The 19,273-nt window shown below is 50.3% G+C and overlaps 2 protein-coding genes across 4 annotated transcripts; both read left to right on the top strand.

The window, feature by feature from the left end:
* Positions 1 to 139: 139 nt before the first annotated feature.
* Positions 140 to 5,287, top strand: cyp27a2 (cytochrome P450 family 27 subfamily A member 2). Of its 2 annotated transcripts, none has more exons than XM_084668530.1 (9): positions 140 to 732; positions 1,201 to 1,391; positions 1,503 to 1,702; positions 2,331 to 2,528; positions 2,719 to 2,882; positions 3,338 to 3,504; positions 4,151 to 4,232; positions 4,478 to 4,708; positions 4,825 to 5,287. In XM_084668530.1, the coding sequence occupies exons 1-9, from the start codon at positions 520 to 522 to the stop codon at positions 4,939 to 4,941; spliced, it is 1,563 nt and encodes a 520-aa protein (XP_084524656.1). In that variant the 5' UTR covers positions 140 to 519; the 3' UTR covers positions 4,942 to 5,287. The 2 variants fall into 2 exon arrangements, with proteins under 2 accessions (XP_084524656.1, XP_084524657.1); XM_084668531.1 differs by having other exon boundaries at positions 144 to 732; positions 4,502 to 4,708.
* A 567-nt stretch (positions 5,288 to 5,854) lies between these two features.
* Positions 5,855 to 18,224, top strand: tmem198ab (transmembrane protein 198ab). 2 transcript variants are annotated; one of them, XM_084668532.1, is made up of 5 exons: positions 5,855 to 6,272; positions 15,415 to 15,685; positions 15,981 to 16,562; positions 17,568 to 17,767; positions 17,988 to 18,224. In XM_084668532.1, the coding sequence occupies exons 2-5, from the start codon at positions 15,520 to 15,522 to the stop codon at positions 18,144 to 18,146; spliced, it is 1,107 nt and encodes a 368-aa protein (XP_084524658.1). In that variant the 5' UTR covers positions 5,855 to 6,272; positions 15,415 to 15,519; the 3' UTR covers positions 18,147 to 18,224. The 2 variants fall into 2 exon arrangements, with proteins under 2 accessions (XP_084524658.1, XP_084524659.1); XM_084668533.1 differs by lacking the exon at positions 5,855 to 6,272 and adding an exon at positions 10,378 to 10,553.
* The last annotated feature ends 1,049 nt before the right edge of the window (positions 18,225 to 19,273 follow it).

The following is a 19,273-nucleotide window of genomic DNA, read 5'->3' as shown; positions in this document are numbered from 1 at the left end:
GTCACAGTGATATCTCAATTCAGATCAAATGTTCAGCAACAACGTGATCAACCACAACAAATCTTAAGCAAATAAACACATTTTTTTTGTGGGGGAGAGGATTTTTATGCTGGTGTTGGGTAGCTCTTGGATACCTAAATGTTTACAAACATTCTACAGAAGCATAGCTATAGAACAAGGGCTTTCTTGTCTGGAAAGGCAGGTCTGTCCACCAAGAGGCAGTGCATGCGCGTTCACGCGTAGGAGTGGAATTTTGGCAAGGGGTACAGTAGGCCTACAGTTGCGAAAATGTCCTTTCTTTCCCAAGAACATTGTAACTTAGTTGTAACGCACTTACGGGAAATGGACCTTAAGACCAATAGACTATTCGATTGTGTCATTGTGGACTACTTAAATAGCATCGGCGATGTGCGGGCTATGGATTCGTGGTGATAAACAATGGGCGTTTTTTGGGGGTTGGTGAATGGATAGAATCGGCAGTGTAATATCACAACAGGGAGCGCTTCAAGTATCCACAACATGGGCAGCCCCGTTGCAGTCAGATCATATCGATTTGTATCTCTGCGATGCATGCAATCTCTTAGCAAACAGAAATCCGGAACTTCTGATCAGATAGAGACAACAACCCATGGGAAGCACAAAACGATTGACGATCTTCCCGGACCTTCTTTGGCAACCACTGTTTACTGGTTATTTGTGAAGGGCTACGCAGACAAAAGCCATGCCATGCAGGTGAGACCAAATATATTGACAATTCTGAACTTTCCCCAACTTTGTATAGCTCTCGGGCATTTACTTGTTGGAAGTATTTGTGGTGATTAGAAGCAGTGAATGAAATCTTTCTGTGAGTGAGATCAGACTCACGCACAGAAACAGTTACATTTTGTAGTCTCACTACATTAGGGATATACATTAGGTTTAGGATTTCAGAAGTAATATCCAGTTTTATTGCATTGATTTAAGGTTAGAAAGCAGACAAGCGTTCATCATTTGAAATCAATTTGAAGGGAACTGTCAAGGCTACAAATAAGTCTCATTATAACTTTTTCTCTGGCCATGGATTCTCACACATCAGGCGATAACATTGTATTATCTTAAAACACAGCAAAGAGCACAATTCTTATCATGTGTTTCCCATTCTGTTGTATTGGATTATCTAATGCATATGTACACTCCAAACCATTCTTCCCCATTATCCAGATTGAAAACAAACGTTTGTACGGACCAATCTGGCGCTCGCAGTTTGGACCCTTCGACATAGTCAACGTGGCGTCTCCGGAGCTGATAGCACAGGTGATCCAACAGGAGGGCCGTTATCCAGTCCGGACAGAACTCCCCCACTGGAAGGAATACCGGGATCTGCGAGGTCAGGCCTATGGTCTCCATGTGGAGTAAGAGCCCTATTTACACTTGGCACCTTATAGTATGACAACCCAGTGTTGAATCGATCTGTTTCTCCTCCCTGCTCCTAACCTGTGGTTCTGTCTGCTCGTGTCCTACAGTAAGGGCTCTGAGTGGTACCGTGTACGTAGCGTCCTCAACCCAAAGATGCTAAAGCTGCAAGAAGTGTCGACGTACGCTCCCATCATTCACCAGGTTGTCGGTGACCTTCTGCAGCGCATTGAGAGCCTGCGGCTGCGCAGCCAGGACCAGGCCTTGGTCCCAGACCTCACGGCCGAACTCTACAAGTTTGGCTTCGAAGGTGTGCATGGTGGTCGATGACATTGTCGTGCGTGGGCTCCTCCTCTCCATGTCGCGTCTCTCTTCAAGCCTCTCTTAGGCTTATTTCTGGTTTTGACAGGCGTAGGACACCTGAAGCAACACTTAGCAGTTGACTTTTTTGGATACTTGTGACTTCAATTGTCCCTTTCCTGAACTTTGTGATCCTGTTACTGTTTCTGGCAAGAAACAACACCCAATAGTAGTTGATGTTGCACTTCAGATACATCGATGTTTCTACTGAACTGTACTAGGCACAACTTAAGTCGACTTGTCATCGAAAAACTATAATTGAGGTGCCGTTATTGCACTGTTCACCATACATGGATGAGCTAACTTCTGCAATCGTGATGTTAATGTTGCAGTGTATATGTATTTTAACTTATTACTGTAGAACTACTGTATGCCTTTCTGATTATTGCTTTTCTGCTGCACTTTCTATAGTATGCACTATGTGTATGTTGCTTTGCATCAAAGCATCTTCTATATGAATAAAATGTCAAATGTGAAGTACTAAACTCGCTCCACTTATTTGTATCCCAATCCCACTCGTTTGCATGTCCTCTATAAGTTTAAAGGAGTATTTCTAACTGATTCTAACATCTTTCCAGGCATCTCATCCATCCTGTTTGAGACCCGTCTGGGCTGCCTGAAAGAGGAGATCCCAGAGGATACGCTTCGTTTCATAGCCGCAGCCAGCACCATGTTGACCCTGTCAGAGACAGTCCTGTTCTTCCCCCGCTGGAGTCGCAGAGTGCTGCCCTTCTGGAGGCACTTCGTCCAGGCCTGGGATGACCTCTATGATGTTGGTAGGCAGGCAAAAACATGGACTTCATGTAAACTTAGGCTTACATTGGCTAGTTAAGTTGAGGTCTGTGTTTAGGTAGAGGCCTCTAGATACCTTGTTTTGAGGTGATGATCCCACTCTGTTAAATGTTGAGAAGATTTAAGTGTGTGTCTTCAGTGTGTGTGTGTGTGTCTGTGTTTTCCTGCATGTAGCTCGCCACCTGATTGACATGAAGGTGAAACAGATCAGTGCCCAGGTGGCAGCTGGGAAGCCAGTGGAGGGGATGTACCTGACACACTTGTTGTCATGTGACAAGCTCACCCTGCCCGAAGTCTATATCAGCATTACAGAGCTGCTGCTGGGGGGAGTCGACACGGTGAGGGGGAGGGGGGGGGCAAGGGAGCTCATGAAGATCGGGGGAAGTTGGATATTGGACATTTGGTTTGTTTGTGTGTGTGTGTGTGTGGAGGGGGGATTCCAAGTCTTACCTTTTAAAGTATCGTTTCTTCAGAGTATTCCATGTTTTTTTTTTTTTCGAACATTGTTTAGATGTCTTCATATGAACATTCTTTCAGATTCTGCAATCTGAAAACACACACACACACAGCGCAAAGGACCTGCTTGGCCGCATTCCCAGGTGCGGCCTCGTCAGGGCTTGCCTTGGTTTATCACCTCGGTGAAATCTGGAGTTGAAGCTGCCAACTGTCTCATCTCTCATTATTCTTTTGAATTACCTGATGAGTCCATATATTGCACTCTTCTCAAACCTATCTCTCTCTCTCTCTCTCTCTCTCTCTCTCTCTCTCTCTCTGTGTGTGTCTCACATATCAGACATCTAACACATTGTCTTGGTCGCTGTACCATTTGGCTGGGGACAGTAGCGCCCAGGACAGGCTGTACAGAGAGGTCACTTCTGTGTGTCCAGGCAGACAGCTGCCCACCTCCGATGACCTGACCAGGATGCCCTATCTGAAGGCCGTCATCAAAGAGACTCTTCGGTGAGCTTCAGTCCTGTGCATAGTGGTTAGATCTTGATTTTTGTTTTTGGTTCAGCTGGTGATTTGAACCTCTGATATATCTGTTGTACTGAATTTACTCTCCAAAGGTATAGGAGTTGCGATGATGGCAAATGTATACCAACCGAGAAAGAATAGAGAATGTTTGGTCAGCTTGATGGTGCACATAAATGGAGATAGTGTCTATGTAGCATTGTCTAAATTATTCTAAATATCAATAGGGAAAGGTTCTGCTGGCTTAAGACTATTTCATAAGGTATTCCAAGACATTGGTGCAGAGTACATTAAAGCCCTTAAATCAAATTCAGTTTGATTTGATTTGACTTTTGCAACAGTTAGCAAGATGAGGTCTTACGTATGATTAGAGGACCCAATGAGAATCAGCTTCAACTGACACAAGGTACATTGAACAGCATGAATATAAACTGGAATGTCAGAGAAATGTTCATTTACCATTACATTAATGCTTTCAAGTGGGTTTAATGGAGTATGCTAGCTTTTCTAAGGCACAATGTCACTCTGTTGTTAATATTTATGCAACAAAACCTAGGTTTTACGGTGATTCTTTTTGTGGTAAGTGTGATTCTACTGATTCCAACTATCTTCCATTATTTTATTGTCATTGAAGGTTATACCCCGTTGTTTCTGGAAATGGTCGTCTGGCAGCTGAAAATGATGTTGTGGTGGACAACTTTTGGTTTCCCAAAAAGGTCAGAACAAATGATAAGAAAACATTTTGAAACCCCACCATGATGCTTCTGATTATTTCCACTGATTATTTCTATAACTATACTTCATCCCATGTCATTTTATAAGCAACCTAAATGGAAACTTGGGTCCAAGGTTCACTCCATAATGCACAATAATAAACTGTTTATCTTGGACTGCATTTAATGATTAATAACCATCAGCAAATAATGTTCCATCTATGCCACACTGCTATTTTCATCTACAGTATGTCTCTGTTGACCTACCTCAGACTCAGTTTCATCTCTGCCACTATGCAACAAGCCATGATGAGAAACAGTTTGTGGATGCAGAGCGCTTTGCCCCAGAGCGCTGGCTGAGGGGGGGGGCTGCGGGGTTCCAACACCACCCATACAGCTCCATCCCTTTTGGGGTTGGTGTGCGTGCCTGCGTGGGCAAGAGAGTGGCAGAGCTGGAGATGCACTTTGCCCTGTCCAGGGTGAGTGTTAGAGATCTCTCATGATGAACGTCCCGAAAGCATTAAAACACCTTAAACTAGTCTCACCTGACATGGACCCTCTACTTTGATGTGTTGACCCTGTCTATCTTCTACAGTTACTGCAGCATTATGAGATCCTGCCTGAGAAAGGGGCTCAACCCGTGGAGCCGAAAACAAGAACGTTAATGATTCCCTCCAAACCCATCAACCTGCGCTTCCTACCCAGGGCCTGAAGGAAGTGCCAGAGACTAAAAAGATGATTTGTCTGATCATTAAACGTTGCCAGACACAAAATGATCATGGTCGATGGTCAAAGTCAATATTATAATTTACTTTTTTGCTAGTAAATAATAATAATTTCCTTAAACAGCCTGTTTTCAGTATGCATGTGTTAGTTACAAATATAGAATATTAAATCTTATTCCCAAAGATAAATGTTTTACCTTCCATACATATGGAGTTAGTATGACTCCATAATTTATATGTATTTCTTCCTAATGGAAATGATAACAATGCCTGCCTGATCTAATAAACAAAATAAAGTGAGTACCTTGCAGGAGTTCTTATTAAAACACCAAATTTGTTTTTGTCATCCTTGCTTATTGCCTGTCCATCAAATCAATTCAAAGTAAACTGTATTTGTTCTCCGAGAGAAAATTGAAAGTCCTTTAGAGAGGAGTGAGGGATCCTCTCTTCCAGAGATGGTTCGTAATGCCCAAAGCTGGAGACCATATGCTGGAGACATGGTTCTATAAGTTAAAAAAACAAACAAAGACAAATTGTGAGTCTAGGCTATAATTGTGCAGGTGCAAATATGATTCCATTATACTATGCATTCAGGTCTGTGATAAGTTTAAATAACTTAAAGACCAAAAAACAGTTGCACTGAATAAACACTGTATTGGGAGACAGCGTTCTTGCATTGTAGTATTAGGCAATTGTTATTATTTTTGTTCAACGTGCCTGTTCCTTGGGGACTTGACCACCGAAAAAGGCTACAATAAAATAGGTAATGTAATTTAAGCATGTAACCTATTTAACATATTCTGTGTCCTTTGATGCCAATTTAAACTTGAAATATTGTTCATGCCATTTCGCTCGCTCCCGACGCTGAACTGTAGCCCTGCACGTTCCTGCAAAGTGGTATGCTCCAATGTGAACGTATTGAGCGTGCTGCTGATGCGATGCCGCCCCAACTGCTTCCATACATTTTCCTCTGAACCCAGCAAACACTGACTTTGAGATGTATCATTGGACTGAAGCAACATCCCATAGGCTATACATTGATACAATATAAAATTCCATTATATAGGGTTCTCGTATTTAAAGCAAGAACAGAATAGACGACGCTATAATACAACCTGACGCATAATCGCTATCAGACAGGTTAACCATTGAAAAGGCGAGCTTTCGATCGCATTTGAAAGAAGTGGGGTTCGAACTGAAAGATGGTGAGCGATTCCATGATGTCCATTTTGGGTGAGATGCAGGCAGATGTCCAGGGTTGGCAGTGCGGATGAAGCTTCTCACGGACCTATTTGTAGGATGCTGAGACTTGGCGATGGTGAGTAGGGTACAGCTCGCCTCTTTGTTCGCGGCGATCGTTTGAACTGACAACTACTGCTGCAGGTTCTTTAGACAACACGTTTTTAAATAGCACGTCAAAACAAATAGCTATAACTAAACAATAGTAAGTTTGAGCATGATTTTTCAGCCTGACAGAATCGTCTAAAATGAGGTCTGGATCTCAATTACACAGGATCCTCTTCAACATGTAGGCCACTTGTCATGATGGTATTTTTTAATCCGGCAAAATGAGGGCGTTCACATGTCAGCTAATTTATTTAGGTCAGATGTGGCATTGTAGTGTAGTAGGCCCTAGATGACTTGTATTTATTCCTTCTGTCTGATCACAGCGATTTTGTCATTAGATAGGCTATTCGTAGGGCTACGTAGCCTACTGGCCTATCTCTCTTCTAAGACCATCGCTGGAAACAATGTATTGTGCAATTTCCATATGCCAAATTGCGTTCTCCAAAACACCGTTGTGTTCAGCGAAAGCAGTGCAACTATGCTTGTTATTTATGGGCGCAATTTGTCACATTAACCTGATACCCCTTTCTTACTGTAACATGCCCCATGTCGTTGTCCCAGCCAAACGATTAAGTTACATTGTGCCAGTCTTTGCAAAGGTAAAGACTTGCTTAAACCATGTGCTGTACAAGATATACTTCTCTTATGAAGTATCAGTATTTCTATGGGCCTTTCAGTTACTGCTGTGTTGCATTGTCTTTTCATGTTGTATTACACTGGCAGTGGCAAACTTCAGTTATTCAGACATCAGGAGATAGCCTGTTGGTGCGCTGTCCTGAATCTTGGTGGAAAACAAACGCAGGCAACATGTAGCAGTTTGTTGACAATGATCTGGCACTTGCCCCCTCCTCCCTCTCTGGCTCTGTGTGCCAGTAGGGTAAACATTATGTCACTGGATTTGATTCTCCAAAGTCTCACCTTGATTCCACTGTGTCCTCAGTCCTTTCCAAGTACACATAAGAAGTTCAACGTTTGTTTCATCTTCCAAGTAACTTTGAAAAGAAGGCAAGAATAGAAGAAGCGAGGAAAAGAGGAAACGTGAGAGACTCAACAAACGCGCCTCCCTTCCGTCAATCAACACATTCACTTGTCATTTTTCTCCTCCTGTGGCTGGCACACGGCCCAACTCTCCCAGGAACCCCAGGCGTTAGATTGGGGGTTGGGAGGAGAGAAGTAGAGCAAGGCCAGGCGATCGATCTCTGTGGCAGCGATGGAACAACAGTTTTCTGACACTGATCCCAGTGGCAATCTACCAAACAAGCCCTGAGCATGTCCCTGACCTGTGCCTCTCTGGTTCTGCTCCGGCCACTCTCAGTAAACACCCACGTGAATGGAAACATAAGAGGCTAGACCAGGATGCATATTGATATGACTTCCACGAACTGATGCTGTTGGTTTGTCCGACCCTGGATGCTTCTGCCAAGGTAGTTAGATTCTCTAATGACTTTGCTGATTGGAGCATGTGATGGTGTCCGCCTGAGGGTGATCATTAAAACGATTGTTCTTCTCATGGTTGTCACATTGGCTACATTATCATTGGCTGTTTTCCACTTTGACTTATTAAATGGTTATTGTCCAAAAGGCCTGTCTAGCACGTGTATGCTGGGTTTAGCAGTGCCAGTGTATAATTACAGTACATACAGCCTCAGATATCACAGGATGCGTTTTATCCAAACCATTAAGGTGGCTTATTACGTGAATGTTTTGTAGGTTCATATCTTCCACGCAGCTGTCATAAAATCCAGTTTGGCGCTGGATTCTGCCGCATATGGTAAAGTTGCAGTATGGCGATGGCTGTTTGTCCGGTCCCATCTTCAGCGAGGGACGGCGTGAGGGGAATATTGAGTGAGCTTCCCCAGATGTTTTGAATAAGGAGCCTCTGTTGTTGCACGGTGACTTGCGTAAGAGCGACAGGAACGTGGACGCAAATGGGGCATTTTGTTGGTGCTCAGAGGAGTTTGGGACCATGCTGCCGCCGACCACCTGGACCTCGTGTCCGGTGAGGTGGGGGAACGGAAGGGACAGCGTGGCGACGTACCGTGCGGAAAAGGGTTGCCGGAGGGAGAGATAGACAGAAGTCGCGGCATGCCGATAGAGGAGGCTGGGGGACGGAGTGTTGTGATAAAGGAAGGCGTACTTAGGAGAAAAGAGTGTGTGTGATGTGTGACTGAGAGAGAATTTAACAGCATCTAATCCACCCAGCCCTCTGGTGTCCTTCCCCCCCGGTCACCGAATGGATCTAGATGAATCTCATTATCTGGATATGCACAGTGACAGTCCACACAAATACCGGGATTAACACCAGGGCGCCAAAGCACCATTGCATTGGAGAGGCTAGACCGAGAGGACGGCATGAGATTTATGCGCTGAAATCACTAAAAGACACGTGGTCTAGGATTTTCGAGGCGTTGTCTATGACACGGTGTGGTATTTGTGTGTAACGTGACCTTGGAGCTCTTAAAAGCATTTGCGTTTCCTCGAAATTCACTGAGACCATACCACTCCAGATGGTCAGAAATGAGAAGGATGAAAGCGTTCCTTGGCACCCTATTTTGGAACAAAGTGCTACATTATAAAAGGCACTGTTACAGTACTGTGTTGTCCTGGACAGAATGAATGAATGCGGCTGAGTAGAGGACCGGTGAAGAGGAGTCTTAAGAGTCAAAACCAGAACAACTGCAGCTGTCCCCCTCCCCCTCCTCATCCTCCTCCCCCTCCTCCTCCTCCCCCTCCTCCTCCTCCTCCTCCTCCTCCTCCTCCTCCTCCTCCTCCTCCTCCTCCTCCTCCTCCTCCTCCTCCTCCCCCTCCTCCTCCTCCTCATCCTCCCCCTCCCCCTCATCCTCCCCCTCCCCCTCCTCCTCATCCTCCTCCCCCTCCTCCTCCATTTCCTCCTCCTCCCCCTCCTCCTCATCCTCCTCCCCCTCCTCCTCCTCCTCCTCCTCCTCCCCCTCCCCCTCATCCTCCTCCTCCCCCTCCCCCTCCTCCTCCTCCCCCTCCCCCTCCTCCTCATCCTCCTCCCCCTCCCCCTCCTCCTCCTCCTCCTCCCCCTCCCCCTCCTCCTCATCCTCCTCATCCTCCTCCTCCCCCTCCCCCTCATCCTCCTCCTCCTCCTCCTCCGTACATTCAGAAGATGTGCGAAACGCCTCAATACCACAAATGTGCGTTTGGACGCAGGACCAGTTTAATCGCTGATGTTGGAGTTGCAGCTTCTGCATTCTGGGTGTAAACAAAGACCGGTATTCATGGTCCTGGCCTGCTCAAAGACAAAGCCCACATTGTGCCATCACACTTCTGCTTATCAGGGATTCCCATTCTCGTCACGCTCGATGTACAACACAATACAAATGTATTTATAAAACCCATTTCAAAACAGCCCACATTGACCACAGTGCTGTACAGACAAGAGTAATGTAGACACCTACTCTTATGAACAGTTAACAGTCAGAAGTAATTCTGCTGTTTGACTTGTGCCAGGAGAGCTGTCTCAGTCCTAGCCTGGCTGGACCATAACAAGGTCCGTGCTTCTGTAGTCATGGTGTCTCCATAGTGGAGCTTGGCTTCACAAGCAAACATAGATGGCCGACAGAGTGGACAACTAAGCCTGTGTGTCTAAAAGGTCTCTGCCGCGCCGTTCGGATCTGTGATGGAAAACCTCTTCTCTCCCATGGTGTCACTGTGTGTATGCATGTTCGTTTTATCGAAAACACGTGCGTCTTCTTCCAGTCCAGATTGCCGTGGTGTTGATACACACCCATGCCCCTGTCACAGCTGTCCTCGTAGCCATGGCAACTCAGCGGGTGACGCAGAGCCAGACACGTTTCCACAGCAACCACAGACAGCTGCAACCGTTATTGATTGGCACATGCATTGCACGGGGAAGGTCATTTGAGTTATTGACGGCACAGATTCAAAGTGTCTCCAAACTCACCCACACAGTCAAACTTATCTTCATTTGGTGTACGCCATGTCAAATACACATACACCGTCATGTGGCTTGGAACTATTTATAACCATGGCAGAAGACCACAGTGAGGTTAACTTGTGCACAGATTCAGAGTGGGGAATCGAGCCACTGCTGTTTATCTGCAGTGAGTGGGAGAGATTAAGAGGGCAGGAGATTGCGGCAGGCAACGTGTGACAGCCCCCGATTTTGCACACGTGAAGTGGAATTGTCTATCTGCATATTTGTCCTCAAAAGCGGCAAGAGCAAATCTTCCCAACGGGAAGACATTTGCTACGGAACGGAAGCAGAGTGAGTAATGCATTATGAAGCAGTTACATAAGGCAGCACCGGGGAGACCAATGACATTGGCACATGCAGCCCGTTTTCTTCTCTTCTTTCCGTTCTCTCTCACATTCCCCCCTTTTTTCTTTGCACTCGGGCATTCCACGACCAAACGTGACCCTCTTTTTTTCGAGTAGGAAAGGTGATAAGTTGTGTTAAAAAGCACTGGCTTTTTAGGGTCGTGGCGGGGGGGGGGGGGGGGGCGGTGGTGAGAGTGTGCCGTTGGACTCGCCCCCGAGATGACGTCCTTACCGTCGCAGTGGCATGAGGCGAGAGGTGACAGGCCTGTCCCCCTCTTGGTTCACGGGCACCTGGGGTGGAGCGGGACAATATGAGTGACACAGAGGGGGGGGGGGGGGGCTGAGAGATAAAGAAGATGAAGATTTGTGTCCTCCGCTGTAGTGACACATTTGTTTGTACGGTAGAGCATCACGGAGTGCGGTGACGGTGACGAGATCCGATCGAGCGGTCTGCTAAGGAAGCGAGAGCCAGGCCCCCACGCGCACACACGCCTACCCACGCGCTCCACGTTAAGATTTGTGGAGCCTTCGCGCGCGCGCGTGTCAGCGAAGTGCGTTGGAGGAGGATGAGTGTGCGGTGCGCGGTGGTGTTTGTGGAGCTGTTCCCCTGGTGGGCCGTGTTAGTCAAGAGTCACCAGTCAGGGGGGTTGTTGCATCGTAGCCAGACTGAGCAGGACGGCGGCAGGGGGACAGATTGCAGGAGGAGGCTTGAGTGGGTCTGCGCCGGTCGGGAGGATTCAGCTTCAGCGGTCTCTCTTCTCATTCACCACTCACTTGGCAGTCACTTGGGCGCTCGTCACGACTGAAACACTGTGACATTCACTCATACATTTGACCACCGCGGTAGCCGAGGCCAACGGCATTTTGAAGGAGGGTTGACAGACTTTGTGTGTGCCTGCCCGTGCGTGCGTGCGTGCGTGTGTGTGTGTGTGGGGGAATGCATGTTGTTTTTGACTTGCCTCTCACAGTCACGAACAGCAGATCGGGTCACAGACTGATGGAGTCCGTGAATCAGTCTTACGGCATAAGCACCTGCATGCAGACACACACACACACACACACACACACACACACACACACACACACACACACTGACAAACAAACACCTTACCGGTGCAACTGAGGCGCTCAACAAGATGAAAGCTCTGTTCTTTCTCTTGTCCGTAACCCCTCCCCCTTTCAATAAGGCTGGACAGGCTATTGTGAGTCAGAGAATCCTCTCCATTTCACTGCCATCGCACAGCCATGCAAATAGCCCCCCACACACACATGCACACACGCAAAACCAACCAACCAGTGCACGCGTGCACACGAGCACAATGGTCCTTTATTAAAGCTCTCTGCTTGTGGTCTGAGGTGATCTATCTTTTCCTCTTATCACTGCTGGGGAAGATGGACAACCTCTGTTGCTCAGTGTAAACTCGACAATAAGCTTCCAGTCGGCCAGCACTCCAGTCTACCATTTCTCAGAGTAGTGTTCGTGTTTTAACTGTATGTTTGTGCGTCTGTGTGCTTGTGTACTGTTGTATACCTGTAAAGTTGACACGTTCTAGACGGTCAAATCCTGTTACCGCGCATCAACACGACTGAGAACTGTCATGGAGGAACAGCATGGTGACGACTAGATTATCACTCAGAGCCTCGGGTGAATGTTTCCCGGAAACCCGTGTCCCCGTGTGCTTAACCCAAGCCTCAAATCCTGCCCTGCGTCAACCAGGGTAACTGTCTGAGCAGGTAAGAAGAGACCTTCAAAGCACCCTCCGTTGAGAACATTGAGCGGTTGTACGCTGGGATGCCACGGGCTGCCGGCGGCGCCTGGAATACAGCTCTCTGAGTTCCTGTCAGCTCAGTGAGTCAGCGGAGGTTAGCAGGCCCTGGCTGTCTGCTGCCCGACAGGCGGGAAGACCGGAGCAGCACAGACGCTGAGGCTTCTGGGGGATTAACACAGCTGGACGTCTGATAGCGAGCGGCGGCGCCCATCCGTCTGACGTAACAGGAGGCTAGTACGCTACGCATCACTTGTCAGTCCAATAACCCCCCCCCACCTGGGGCTTAGAAAGCTGCTTTCAGTGTACGACGGCCGTCCATCAATCCTGCAGTGGGTTTGTTCCGTATTTTCACGGGAGCGTTTTCCCACAGTTGACTGGTTAGTTTCCGTTCATGCTTTATTTATTTTTAGCTGCAAGGTTTTTACATCTGTTGTATTGTTAATGAGCTGACACTTCTCGGCGCTGTTGCGATATTTGAGAACGGAAGACGGTGCCTGACACACGAACAGTCGTAAACGCGGAGAGACACGGCCGGGATGTCACCCCCTCAGTGACGGTCTGAAGCTGCATCACGCCTCCCTCCGCTGTGCTGCCTCTCTCACACCACCTAGCCTGTCTCACTCTTCCATTCCTGTCTTCCTTCAACAATAGGTCTGCCTTTTTTTTACCGTCGAACCCCCCCCCCCCCCCCCTGCTGCTTTTACTTCTAGACAGACATTTTGTGTCTGTCTAGACGTGGGCAGTTTGTGTATTTCGAGTCATTGTTTACATCTGGCGTGATGGGGGAGTGGCCAGAGGGAGACAGCTAAACAACCACACAGAGCGATGTGAACAGAGAGGAACCGGCATGCAGGCATACGGATTGGCTCACACGCTGTTGCTATGGGGGTTTAGTCTGCTCTGCCATTGGTCAGACCGCCGTTGGACTGGGGCCCAACTCACCATCCAGCAGCATCCGCCCATCGTCATGACAACAGACAGGAAGTAGCAGGGTGTTTTTGTAGATGCCTGAAGAATGCATAGCCCTGTTTTCCTAAGATGATCTCTACTGAACATAGAGACTGCATTCTAACAGGGCAGGGAAACGGCTTAGGGCCTGGCCTGCGCTTTCGGTTGTTCAGTTTGGACAAGATAATCCCTGTGCTGAGATGAGATTGGCGACATGCTCGGGTCATGTTAGGATGGTTGCAGGTCCGCTGAGGGGATGTGGGGCATTCTTCATTTGGCTTTAAATGAAATAGACTGAATTGCTGCATTCCGGAGGAGATAAAACAGGAATTGATTGTCTCTACGCACACAAATAACCCCCTTCCCAGTCCACTGTTATGTCCTTGAAGTCATAGCCTTCATAATCTCCAACAAAACAATGATATCCTGGGAACTACGTGTACGACCCAAACCACCACAGAAAATCCAAGACCATGGCCTGGTCTTATCTGAGCTTTAGGAACATACAGATATACTGTGTGGTCCTCGTGCAGCTACTGCACATGGGGATGCAGACCTCTGGTACACTTCAAACCCAGAGTTTGGTGTGGGTTTCTTGTCTCCAGAGCCTTCCCTTTCTCCCCTCTCCTCTCATCCCGTATGAAGGGAGGAGACCACAGATGCAGTTGTCCCACAAGGGCCACTGTCTCCTGTTCATCCACTTTTTGACATACTGGACGTGTTTGCTGTGGCGTAGCTCAGTGGGAGAGCGAGTGACTGCAAACCTAAAGGTGTCAGGTACAAATCCCCCCCTTCCACGTGGCTTTGGATGACATTGTCGGCCACATGAACGCATTATTTCTGTCCGACGTGCTCCGCCGTGTCACCTCCCTGCATATTCAGGTGCAGTGGTTCACAGGCGCAGGGCACCGTTCACACCTGCTGTGCTCAACTCAAACCCGACATTTGCAACCGTCACCACCGTAATGATATTAAACTCTGCTGTGCTGCGTTCAGATACCTAAGCGCGCGCGTGCAATCCCACAGTTCATTAGACTCGCCTGCGGATAGAGAGAGGGAAAACAAGAAGCTGGGAGGGAGGGAGGGAGGGAGGGGTGCCGTTCAGGTGAGGGAATGAGGGAAGGTGTGGTGGGAGTCTGTGGAGTTCATGAATATCTCACCAGTAGCTCCAGTCAGACAGGCACGCCTGCTCCTCCACCCCTCCCCTCCCTCCCTCCAGACTTGCGTAACCCAGCGCCTGACCCAGAAACCTGGCCTGGCCACACACGGAACGCCCGGGTTCACACAACACACAAAGACAAAAGACGAGATGAAGACACACAGCATGGCGTGAGAGAATGTGGTTGGCAGGCGCTGAGCTGCACCACAAGGATACCTCTCTCTCCCCTCTCTCTCTCTATCTATCTCTCTCTCTCCCCCCTCTCTCCCCTCTCTCTATCTCTCTCTCTATCTCCCCTCTCTCTCTATCTCTCTCTCTCCCCCTCTCTCCCCTCTCTCTTTATCTCTCTCCCCCTCTCTCTCTATCTCTCTCCCTCTCTCTCTCTATCTCCCCTCTCTCTCTATCTCTCTCTCTCCCCCTCTCTCCCTCTCTCTTTATCTCTCTCCCCCTCTCTCTCTATCTCTCTCCCTCTCTCTCTCTATCTCTCTCCCCCTTCTCTCTGCCCCCCCCCCCCCTCTCTCTGTGTGCTTTCACTGTTGACTGTTCTAAAAGAGGTTCCCTGCTTCGTCAGAACAGAGCGCTCCCACGGATGGTTTCCTGTTCCCGGGCCCCTGTGGAGAGGATTTGCATCTCTGAAGGCTCAATCTGAAAGGAAGAGAGAGTCAGTTGTAGGCCTTTTCATGACTGCCGTGTCTGTTTTAGATGGGTGTAGAGTGCAAACCAGTTACCACTTTGATGACTGCCGTGGCTCCCGGTTGCAATAGCGCAGTGCAAACCCCGTTTCTAACCTCAAAATGCTTTTAAAATGATTTTTCCATTATTGATTAATTTTAATGACCTTCTCTCTCTCTTTCCCTTCATCTATCCCTCTCTCTCTCTCTTCCCTCCCTGTCTCCCTGTCACCCTCCCTCTTCCTCTCCCTCCCTCAATAGGTGGATCCTTGTCGATGGGATCTTAGCCTTCCCTGCCCCTCTCCTCCCCGGCCCCTCTCCTGAGAGAGAACCCTCTACCCTCTCTCTGCCCCCCGCCCCGTCGCCATGACGTCCACGTTGGAGACGCTGGCCTTGAAGCTGGCCCCGCCCCCTCAGGACCTGAGCCCCGAGCGATTGGACGGGTGCGAGGAGACGGGCCGGCGCTACAAGGTGGTCCCCTCCGTGGTCTGCTCTATGTGCTGTCTCTTCGGCATCATCTACTGTTTCTTCGGTGAGTCTCCGCTGATACCTCTGATTGCCTCTCTCTCTCTGTTCGTCTAGTCTTTTTCTCTATCTCTCCGTCTCTGTCCATCTGCCTCTGTCCTCTGTCCTTCTAATAATCAGAAGGTTGCCGATTCGATTCCCCGGCCGTGCAAAATGAAGTTTGTCCTTTGGCACTTCACCCTACTTGCCTCGGGGGGAATGTCCCTGTACTTACTGTAAGTCGCTCTGGATAAGAGCGTCCGCTAAATGACTAAATGTAAATCTGACCCTCCCTCTATCCTTCTCCCTCCCGTCCACCCCAGGCTACCGCTGCTTCAAGGCGGTGATGTTCCTGACGGGCCTGATGTTCGGCTCCGTGGTCATCTTCATGCTGTGCTACAAGGAGCGCGTGCTGGACACGCAGCTGAGCGCCGAGGCCAGCGTGGGCATCGGCCTGGGCATTGGCACGCTGTGCGGCCTGGTCACCATGCTGGTGCGCAGCGTGGGCCTCTTCATGGTGGGCCTGCTGCTGGGCCTGCTGGTGGCCTTGGCCACCCTGGTGGGCATGGAGGAGCTGTCCGACAGCCCGCCGCGCTCCGTCTGGGTGCCCCTGGGCGTGCTGCTGGGCCTGGGCATGCTGTTCGCCGTGCTCACCCTGCAGTGGCAGCGCCTGTTCACCACGCTGTCCACGGCCGTGTTCGGCGCGGCCGTCATCACCGTGGCGCTGGACTACTTTGTGGAGCTGTTTGCCCTGGTGCTGTACGTGTACGAGCGGGTCAAGGCGGCGCCGCCGCGGCCCGTGTGCTGGGTCACCTGGGTGGTCCTGGGGGTGTGGCCCGCCCTCACCCTGCTGGGGGTGCTCGTCCAGTGGAAGGTGACGGCCGAGGGGTACTCCCACACGAAGGGTGAGGCTGGGCTGGGACTCAGGGCTGGGCTGGGACTCAGGGCTGGGCTGGGACTCAGGGCTGGGCTGGGACTCAGGGCTGGGCTGGGACTCAGGGCTGGGCTGGGACTCAGGGCTGGGCTGGGACTCAGGGTTGGGCTGGGACTCAGGGCTGGGCTGGGACTCAGGGCTGGGCTGGGACTCAGGGCTGGGCTGGGACTCAGGGTTGGGCTGGGACTCAAGGCTGGGCTGGGACTCAGGGCTGGGACTCAGGGCTGGGCTGGGACTCAGGGCTGGGCTGGGACTCAGGGCTGGGCTGGGACTCAGGGCTGGGCTGGGACTCAGGGCTGGGCTGGGACTCAGGGCTGGGACTCAGGGCTGGGCTGGGACTCAGGGCTGGGCTGGGACTCAGGGCTGGGCTGGGACTCAGGGTTGGGCTGGGACTCAGGGCTGGGCTGGGACTCAGGGTTGGGCTGGGACTCAGGGCTGGGCTGGGACTCAGGGCTGGGCTGGGACTCAGGGCTGGGCTGGGACTCAGGGTTGCATCGAGGGGATTTAGCATGCGAGCAACTGAGCTTTTACTCGATGGGGAGATATGGAGTGTGTGTGTGTGTGAGGGCGGGAGAGAAAGACAGCATGTTGTTTTAGGGAAAATAGAAAGATGGGTAGGTAGCGTAAAGACAGAGAGACAGAGAAAGAGAGACAGAGGGAGAGAGAGAGACAGAGGGAGAGATGCTGAGCAGAGGAGCAGATTATTCCTGGGTGAGCGGCCTGACAGATGGTGGCTGGCGCTCCTTGTCTGCCCTAATATAGAGATGATTACAATCATAGTAGTAATAAAACAAAGCCACAGGGCAGTGAAAGGGCGCGCCTGCCCGCAGACTCACAGCTGTGCGTCCAGAGATACGGGATCAATAAATGTTAGTGCTCTGTCATTAGTAGTGGATCTTGTGGGTATACTACAAACCCGTGTGTGTGTGTGTGTGTGTGTATAAACCCTCTCTCTCTCCGTCCGCCCCTCCGCCAGTGATCATCAGCCGGCAGCAGAGGCGGGTGCAGCTGATGCGTATCCGTCAGAAGGAGGAGCGGAGGGACTACAGCCGCAAGAAGAAGAAGAAGCAGCCCAGCGCGCACCACGCCAGCCAGGCCAAGCCGCTCCACCCCGAGCCCGCCTACCGCCGCAAGCCCAACCCCATACGCCGCTTCGACGGGGACGTCCTCTCCCCCGTGAGTGGCCCCTCCCTCCTCCGCCTTGCCGTGTTTCCTTCCCCCAGCCCCCCCGTCGTGTGTCCTGTGTCGCCCCCTGCTGCAGTATCTTAGCCTCAAATGCCATAGCATTGAACAGACTTGTACTTACATGGACAAAATGGTCTGTTTTCTCTCTCTTTCTCAGTCCTGTGTCTTAACTTTTTGTCGTTCTCTCTCTCTCTCTCTCTGTCCCTCTCAGAGCTACATCCAGAGTTTCCGGGAGAGGCAGGTTGAGGCCCGGCCATACCCCCCCCAGGGCAGGCTGGGTGGCGGGCCTCACACCATGGTAGACGTGGACTATGACTGCGGTTCCACAACACCCCTTACTGCAGCTGCAGGGCCCTCACTAAGGCTGTAACCACGACCCCCAGACTCGGTCGAATCTCTCGAACCACGCGGCCAGTTGCCTCGAGAAGGAGGCCACTCCGAGACTAATCCCCCCCCCCCCCCCCCCCCATCCCCACGCTACAAATGCTGGAGCAATCAGTGTGATGCAAGAACGGCAAGACGAACACACCCCGGTTCTCTGCCTTGGCGCCCGCACGGAAACACACACACACTCGCCAACACGCACGCACTCGCAACACTTTCACAAGCACCGCGGCCGCACTTTCACTTTCTTGAGCTACCCCCCCCCTTCCCCCACCCCCTTCCCCCACCCCCTTCCCCACCCCCCCTCAGGAACTGCTAACCCGGCGTTCAGGGGACACGGCTGGCACCGTGACAGGGATGATCAGGGACGATCAGGGACCCCGGAGAAGTTTGGCTCGGCTCAGGTTTCAACAGAGTCTTTGTGTCACCACAGCGGGACAAGGAAATCGTATCTCCTCGTCGTTTGAACTCACCGCGTGTCTCTCGTCTCTGCTGCAGTCGCTCTTTGCTCGCGTACTGTACATGGACATGTCCGCCCACCTTTACATGTTGACAGGGGAACCGACGGACTCTTTTGCTGTGTGTGCCATCCTGACCACTTTTCACTTTGAAGACCATGTCATGTCTTTTTTGGGGGTGGATTTTTTCCGCACCCTTGGTGCTGGACAGTACACTTCTTACTAAAGAACATTCAACTCACCTGTCCCTCTTAAAAGGTGGATCGTTCCCGTCTGTGAGGGAGGAAGATCCATTTTTATGGGTGCCTTGCTCCTCCTTAGACTCTACCATTCAGCAATACCCAGGAGGGATGCTACTGGGGGTGCTCTTCAATCTTAAAACGAAAGACGAGTGACAAGTTATTGTTGTAGCAATTGGGTTACTACCAGCATGCAGAGTGTGGACGCAGGGTCAAAGGTTACGGCGGAACATGCCCTTGGATTTACGATCGCCTCAGGAAGTCAGCTAGGGCTCAGCGATAGGTCAAAGACGGAACGGGTCAGTGTAGGGTTTGACCGAGGGGACCACTGACCACACCAACATGTAGTTAGACACGGTCAACATTTCCCTACGATCATGTGCATTCGATTTTTTGGTATGGCTCATAACATTGTG

This window comes from Hypomesus nipponensis, chromosome 12 (genome assembly GCF_054491055.1).
Source record: "Hypomesus nipponensis isolate SF chromosome 12, ASM5449105v1, whole genome shotgun sequence".
NCBI lineage: Eukaryota > Metazoa > Chordata > Actinopteri > Osmeriformes > Osmeridae > Hypomesus > Hypomesus nipponensis.
This window is presented reverse-complemented; position numbering and strand designations above follow the sequence as displayed.

Bases quoted from the DNA above. Each gene is read 5' to 3' on its own strand.
- cyp27a2 (XM_084668530.1), top strand. From the start codon at position 520: ATGGGCAGCCCCGTTGCAGTCAGATCATATCGATTTGTATCTCTGCGA. The intron at 733-1,200 runs GTGAGACCAAAT...CCCATTATCCAG, and splicing joins ACAAAAGCCATGCCATGCAG to ATTGAAAACAAACGTTTGTA. The intron at 1,703-2,330 runs GTGTGCATGGTG...ACATCTTTCCAG, and splicing joins CTACAAGTTTGGCTTCGAAG to GCATCTCATCCATCCTGTTT.
- tmem198ab (XM_084668532.1), top strand. From the start codon at position 15,520: ATGACGTCCACGTTGGAGACGCTGGCCTTGAAGCTGGCCCCGCCCCCT. The intron at 15,686-15,980 runs GTGAGTCTCCGC...CGTCCACCCCAG, and splicing joins CATCATCTACTGTTTCTTCG to GCTACCGCTGCTTCAAGGCG. The intron at 16,563-17,567 runs GTGAGGCTGGGC...CCCCTCCGCCAG, and splicing joins GGGGTACTCCCACACGAAGG to TGATCATCAGCCGGCAGCAG.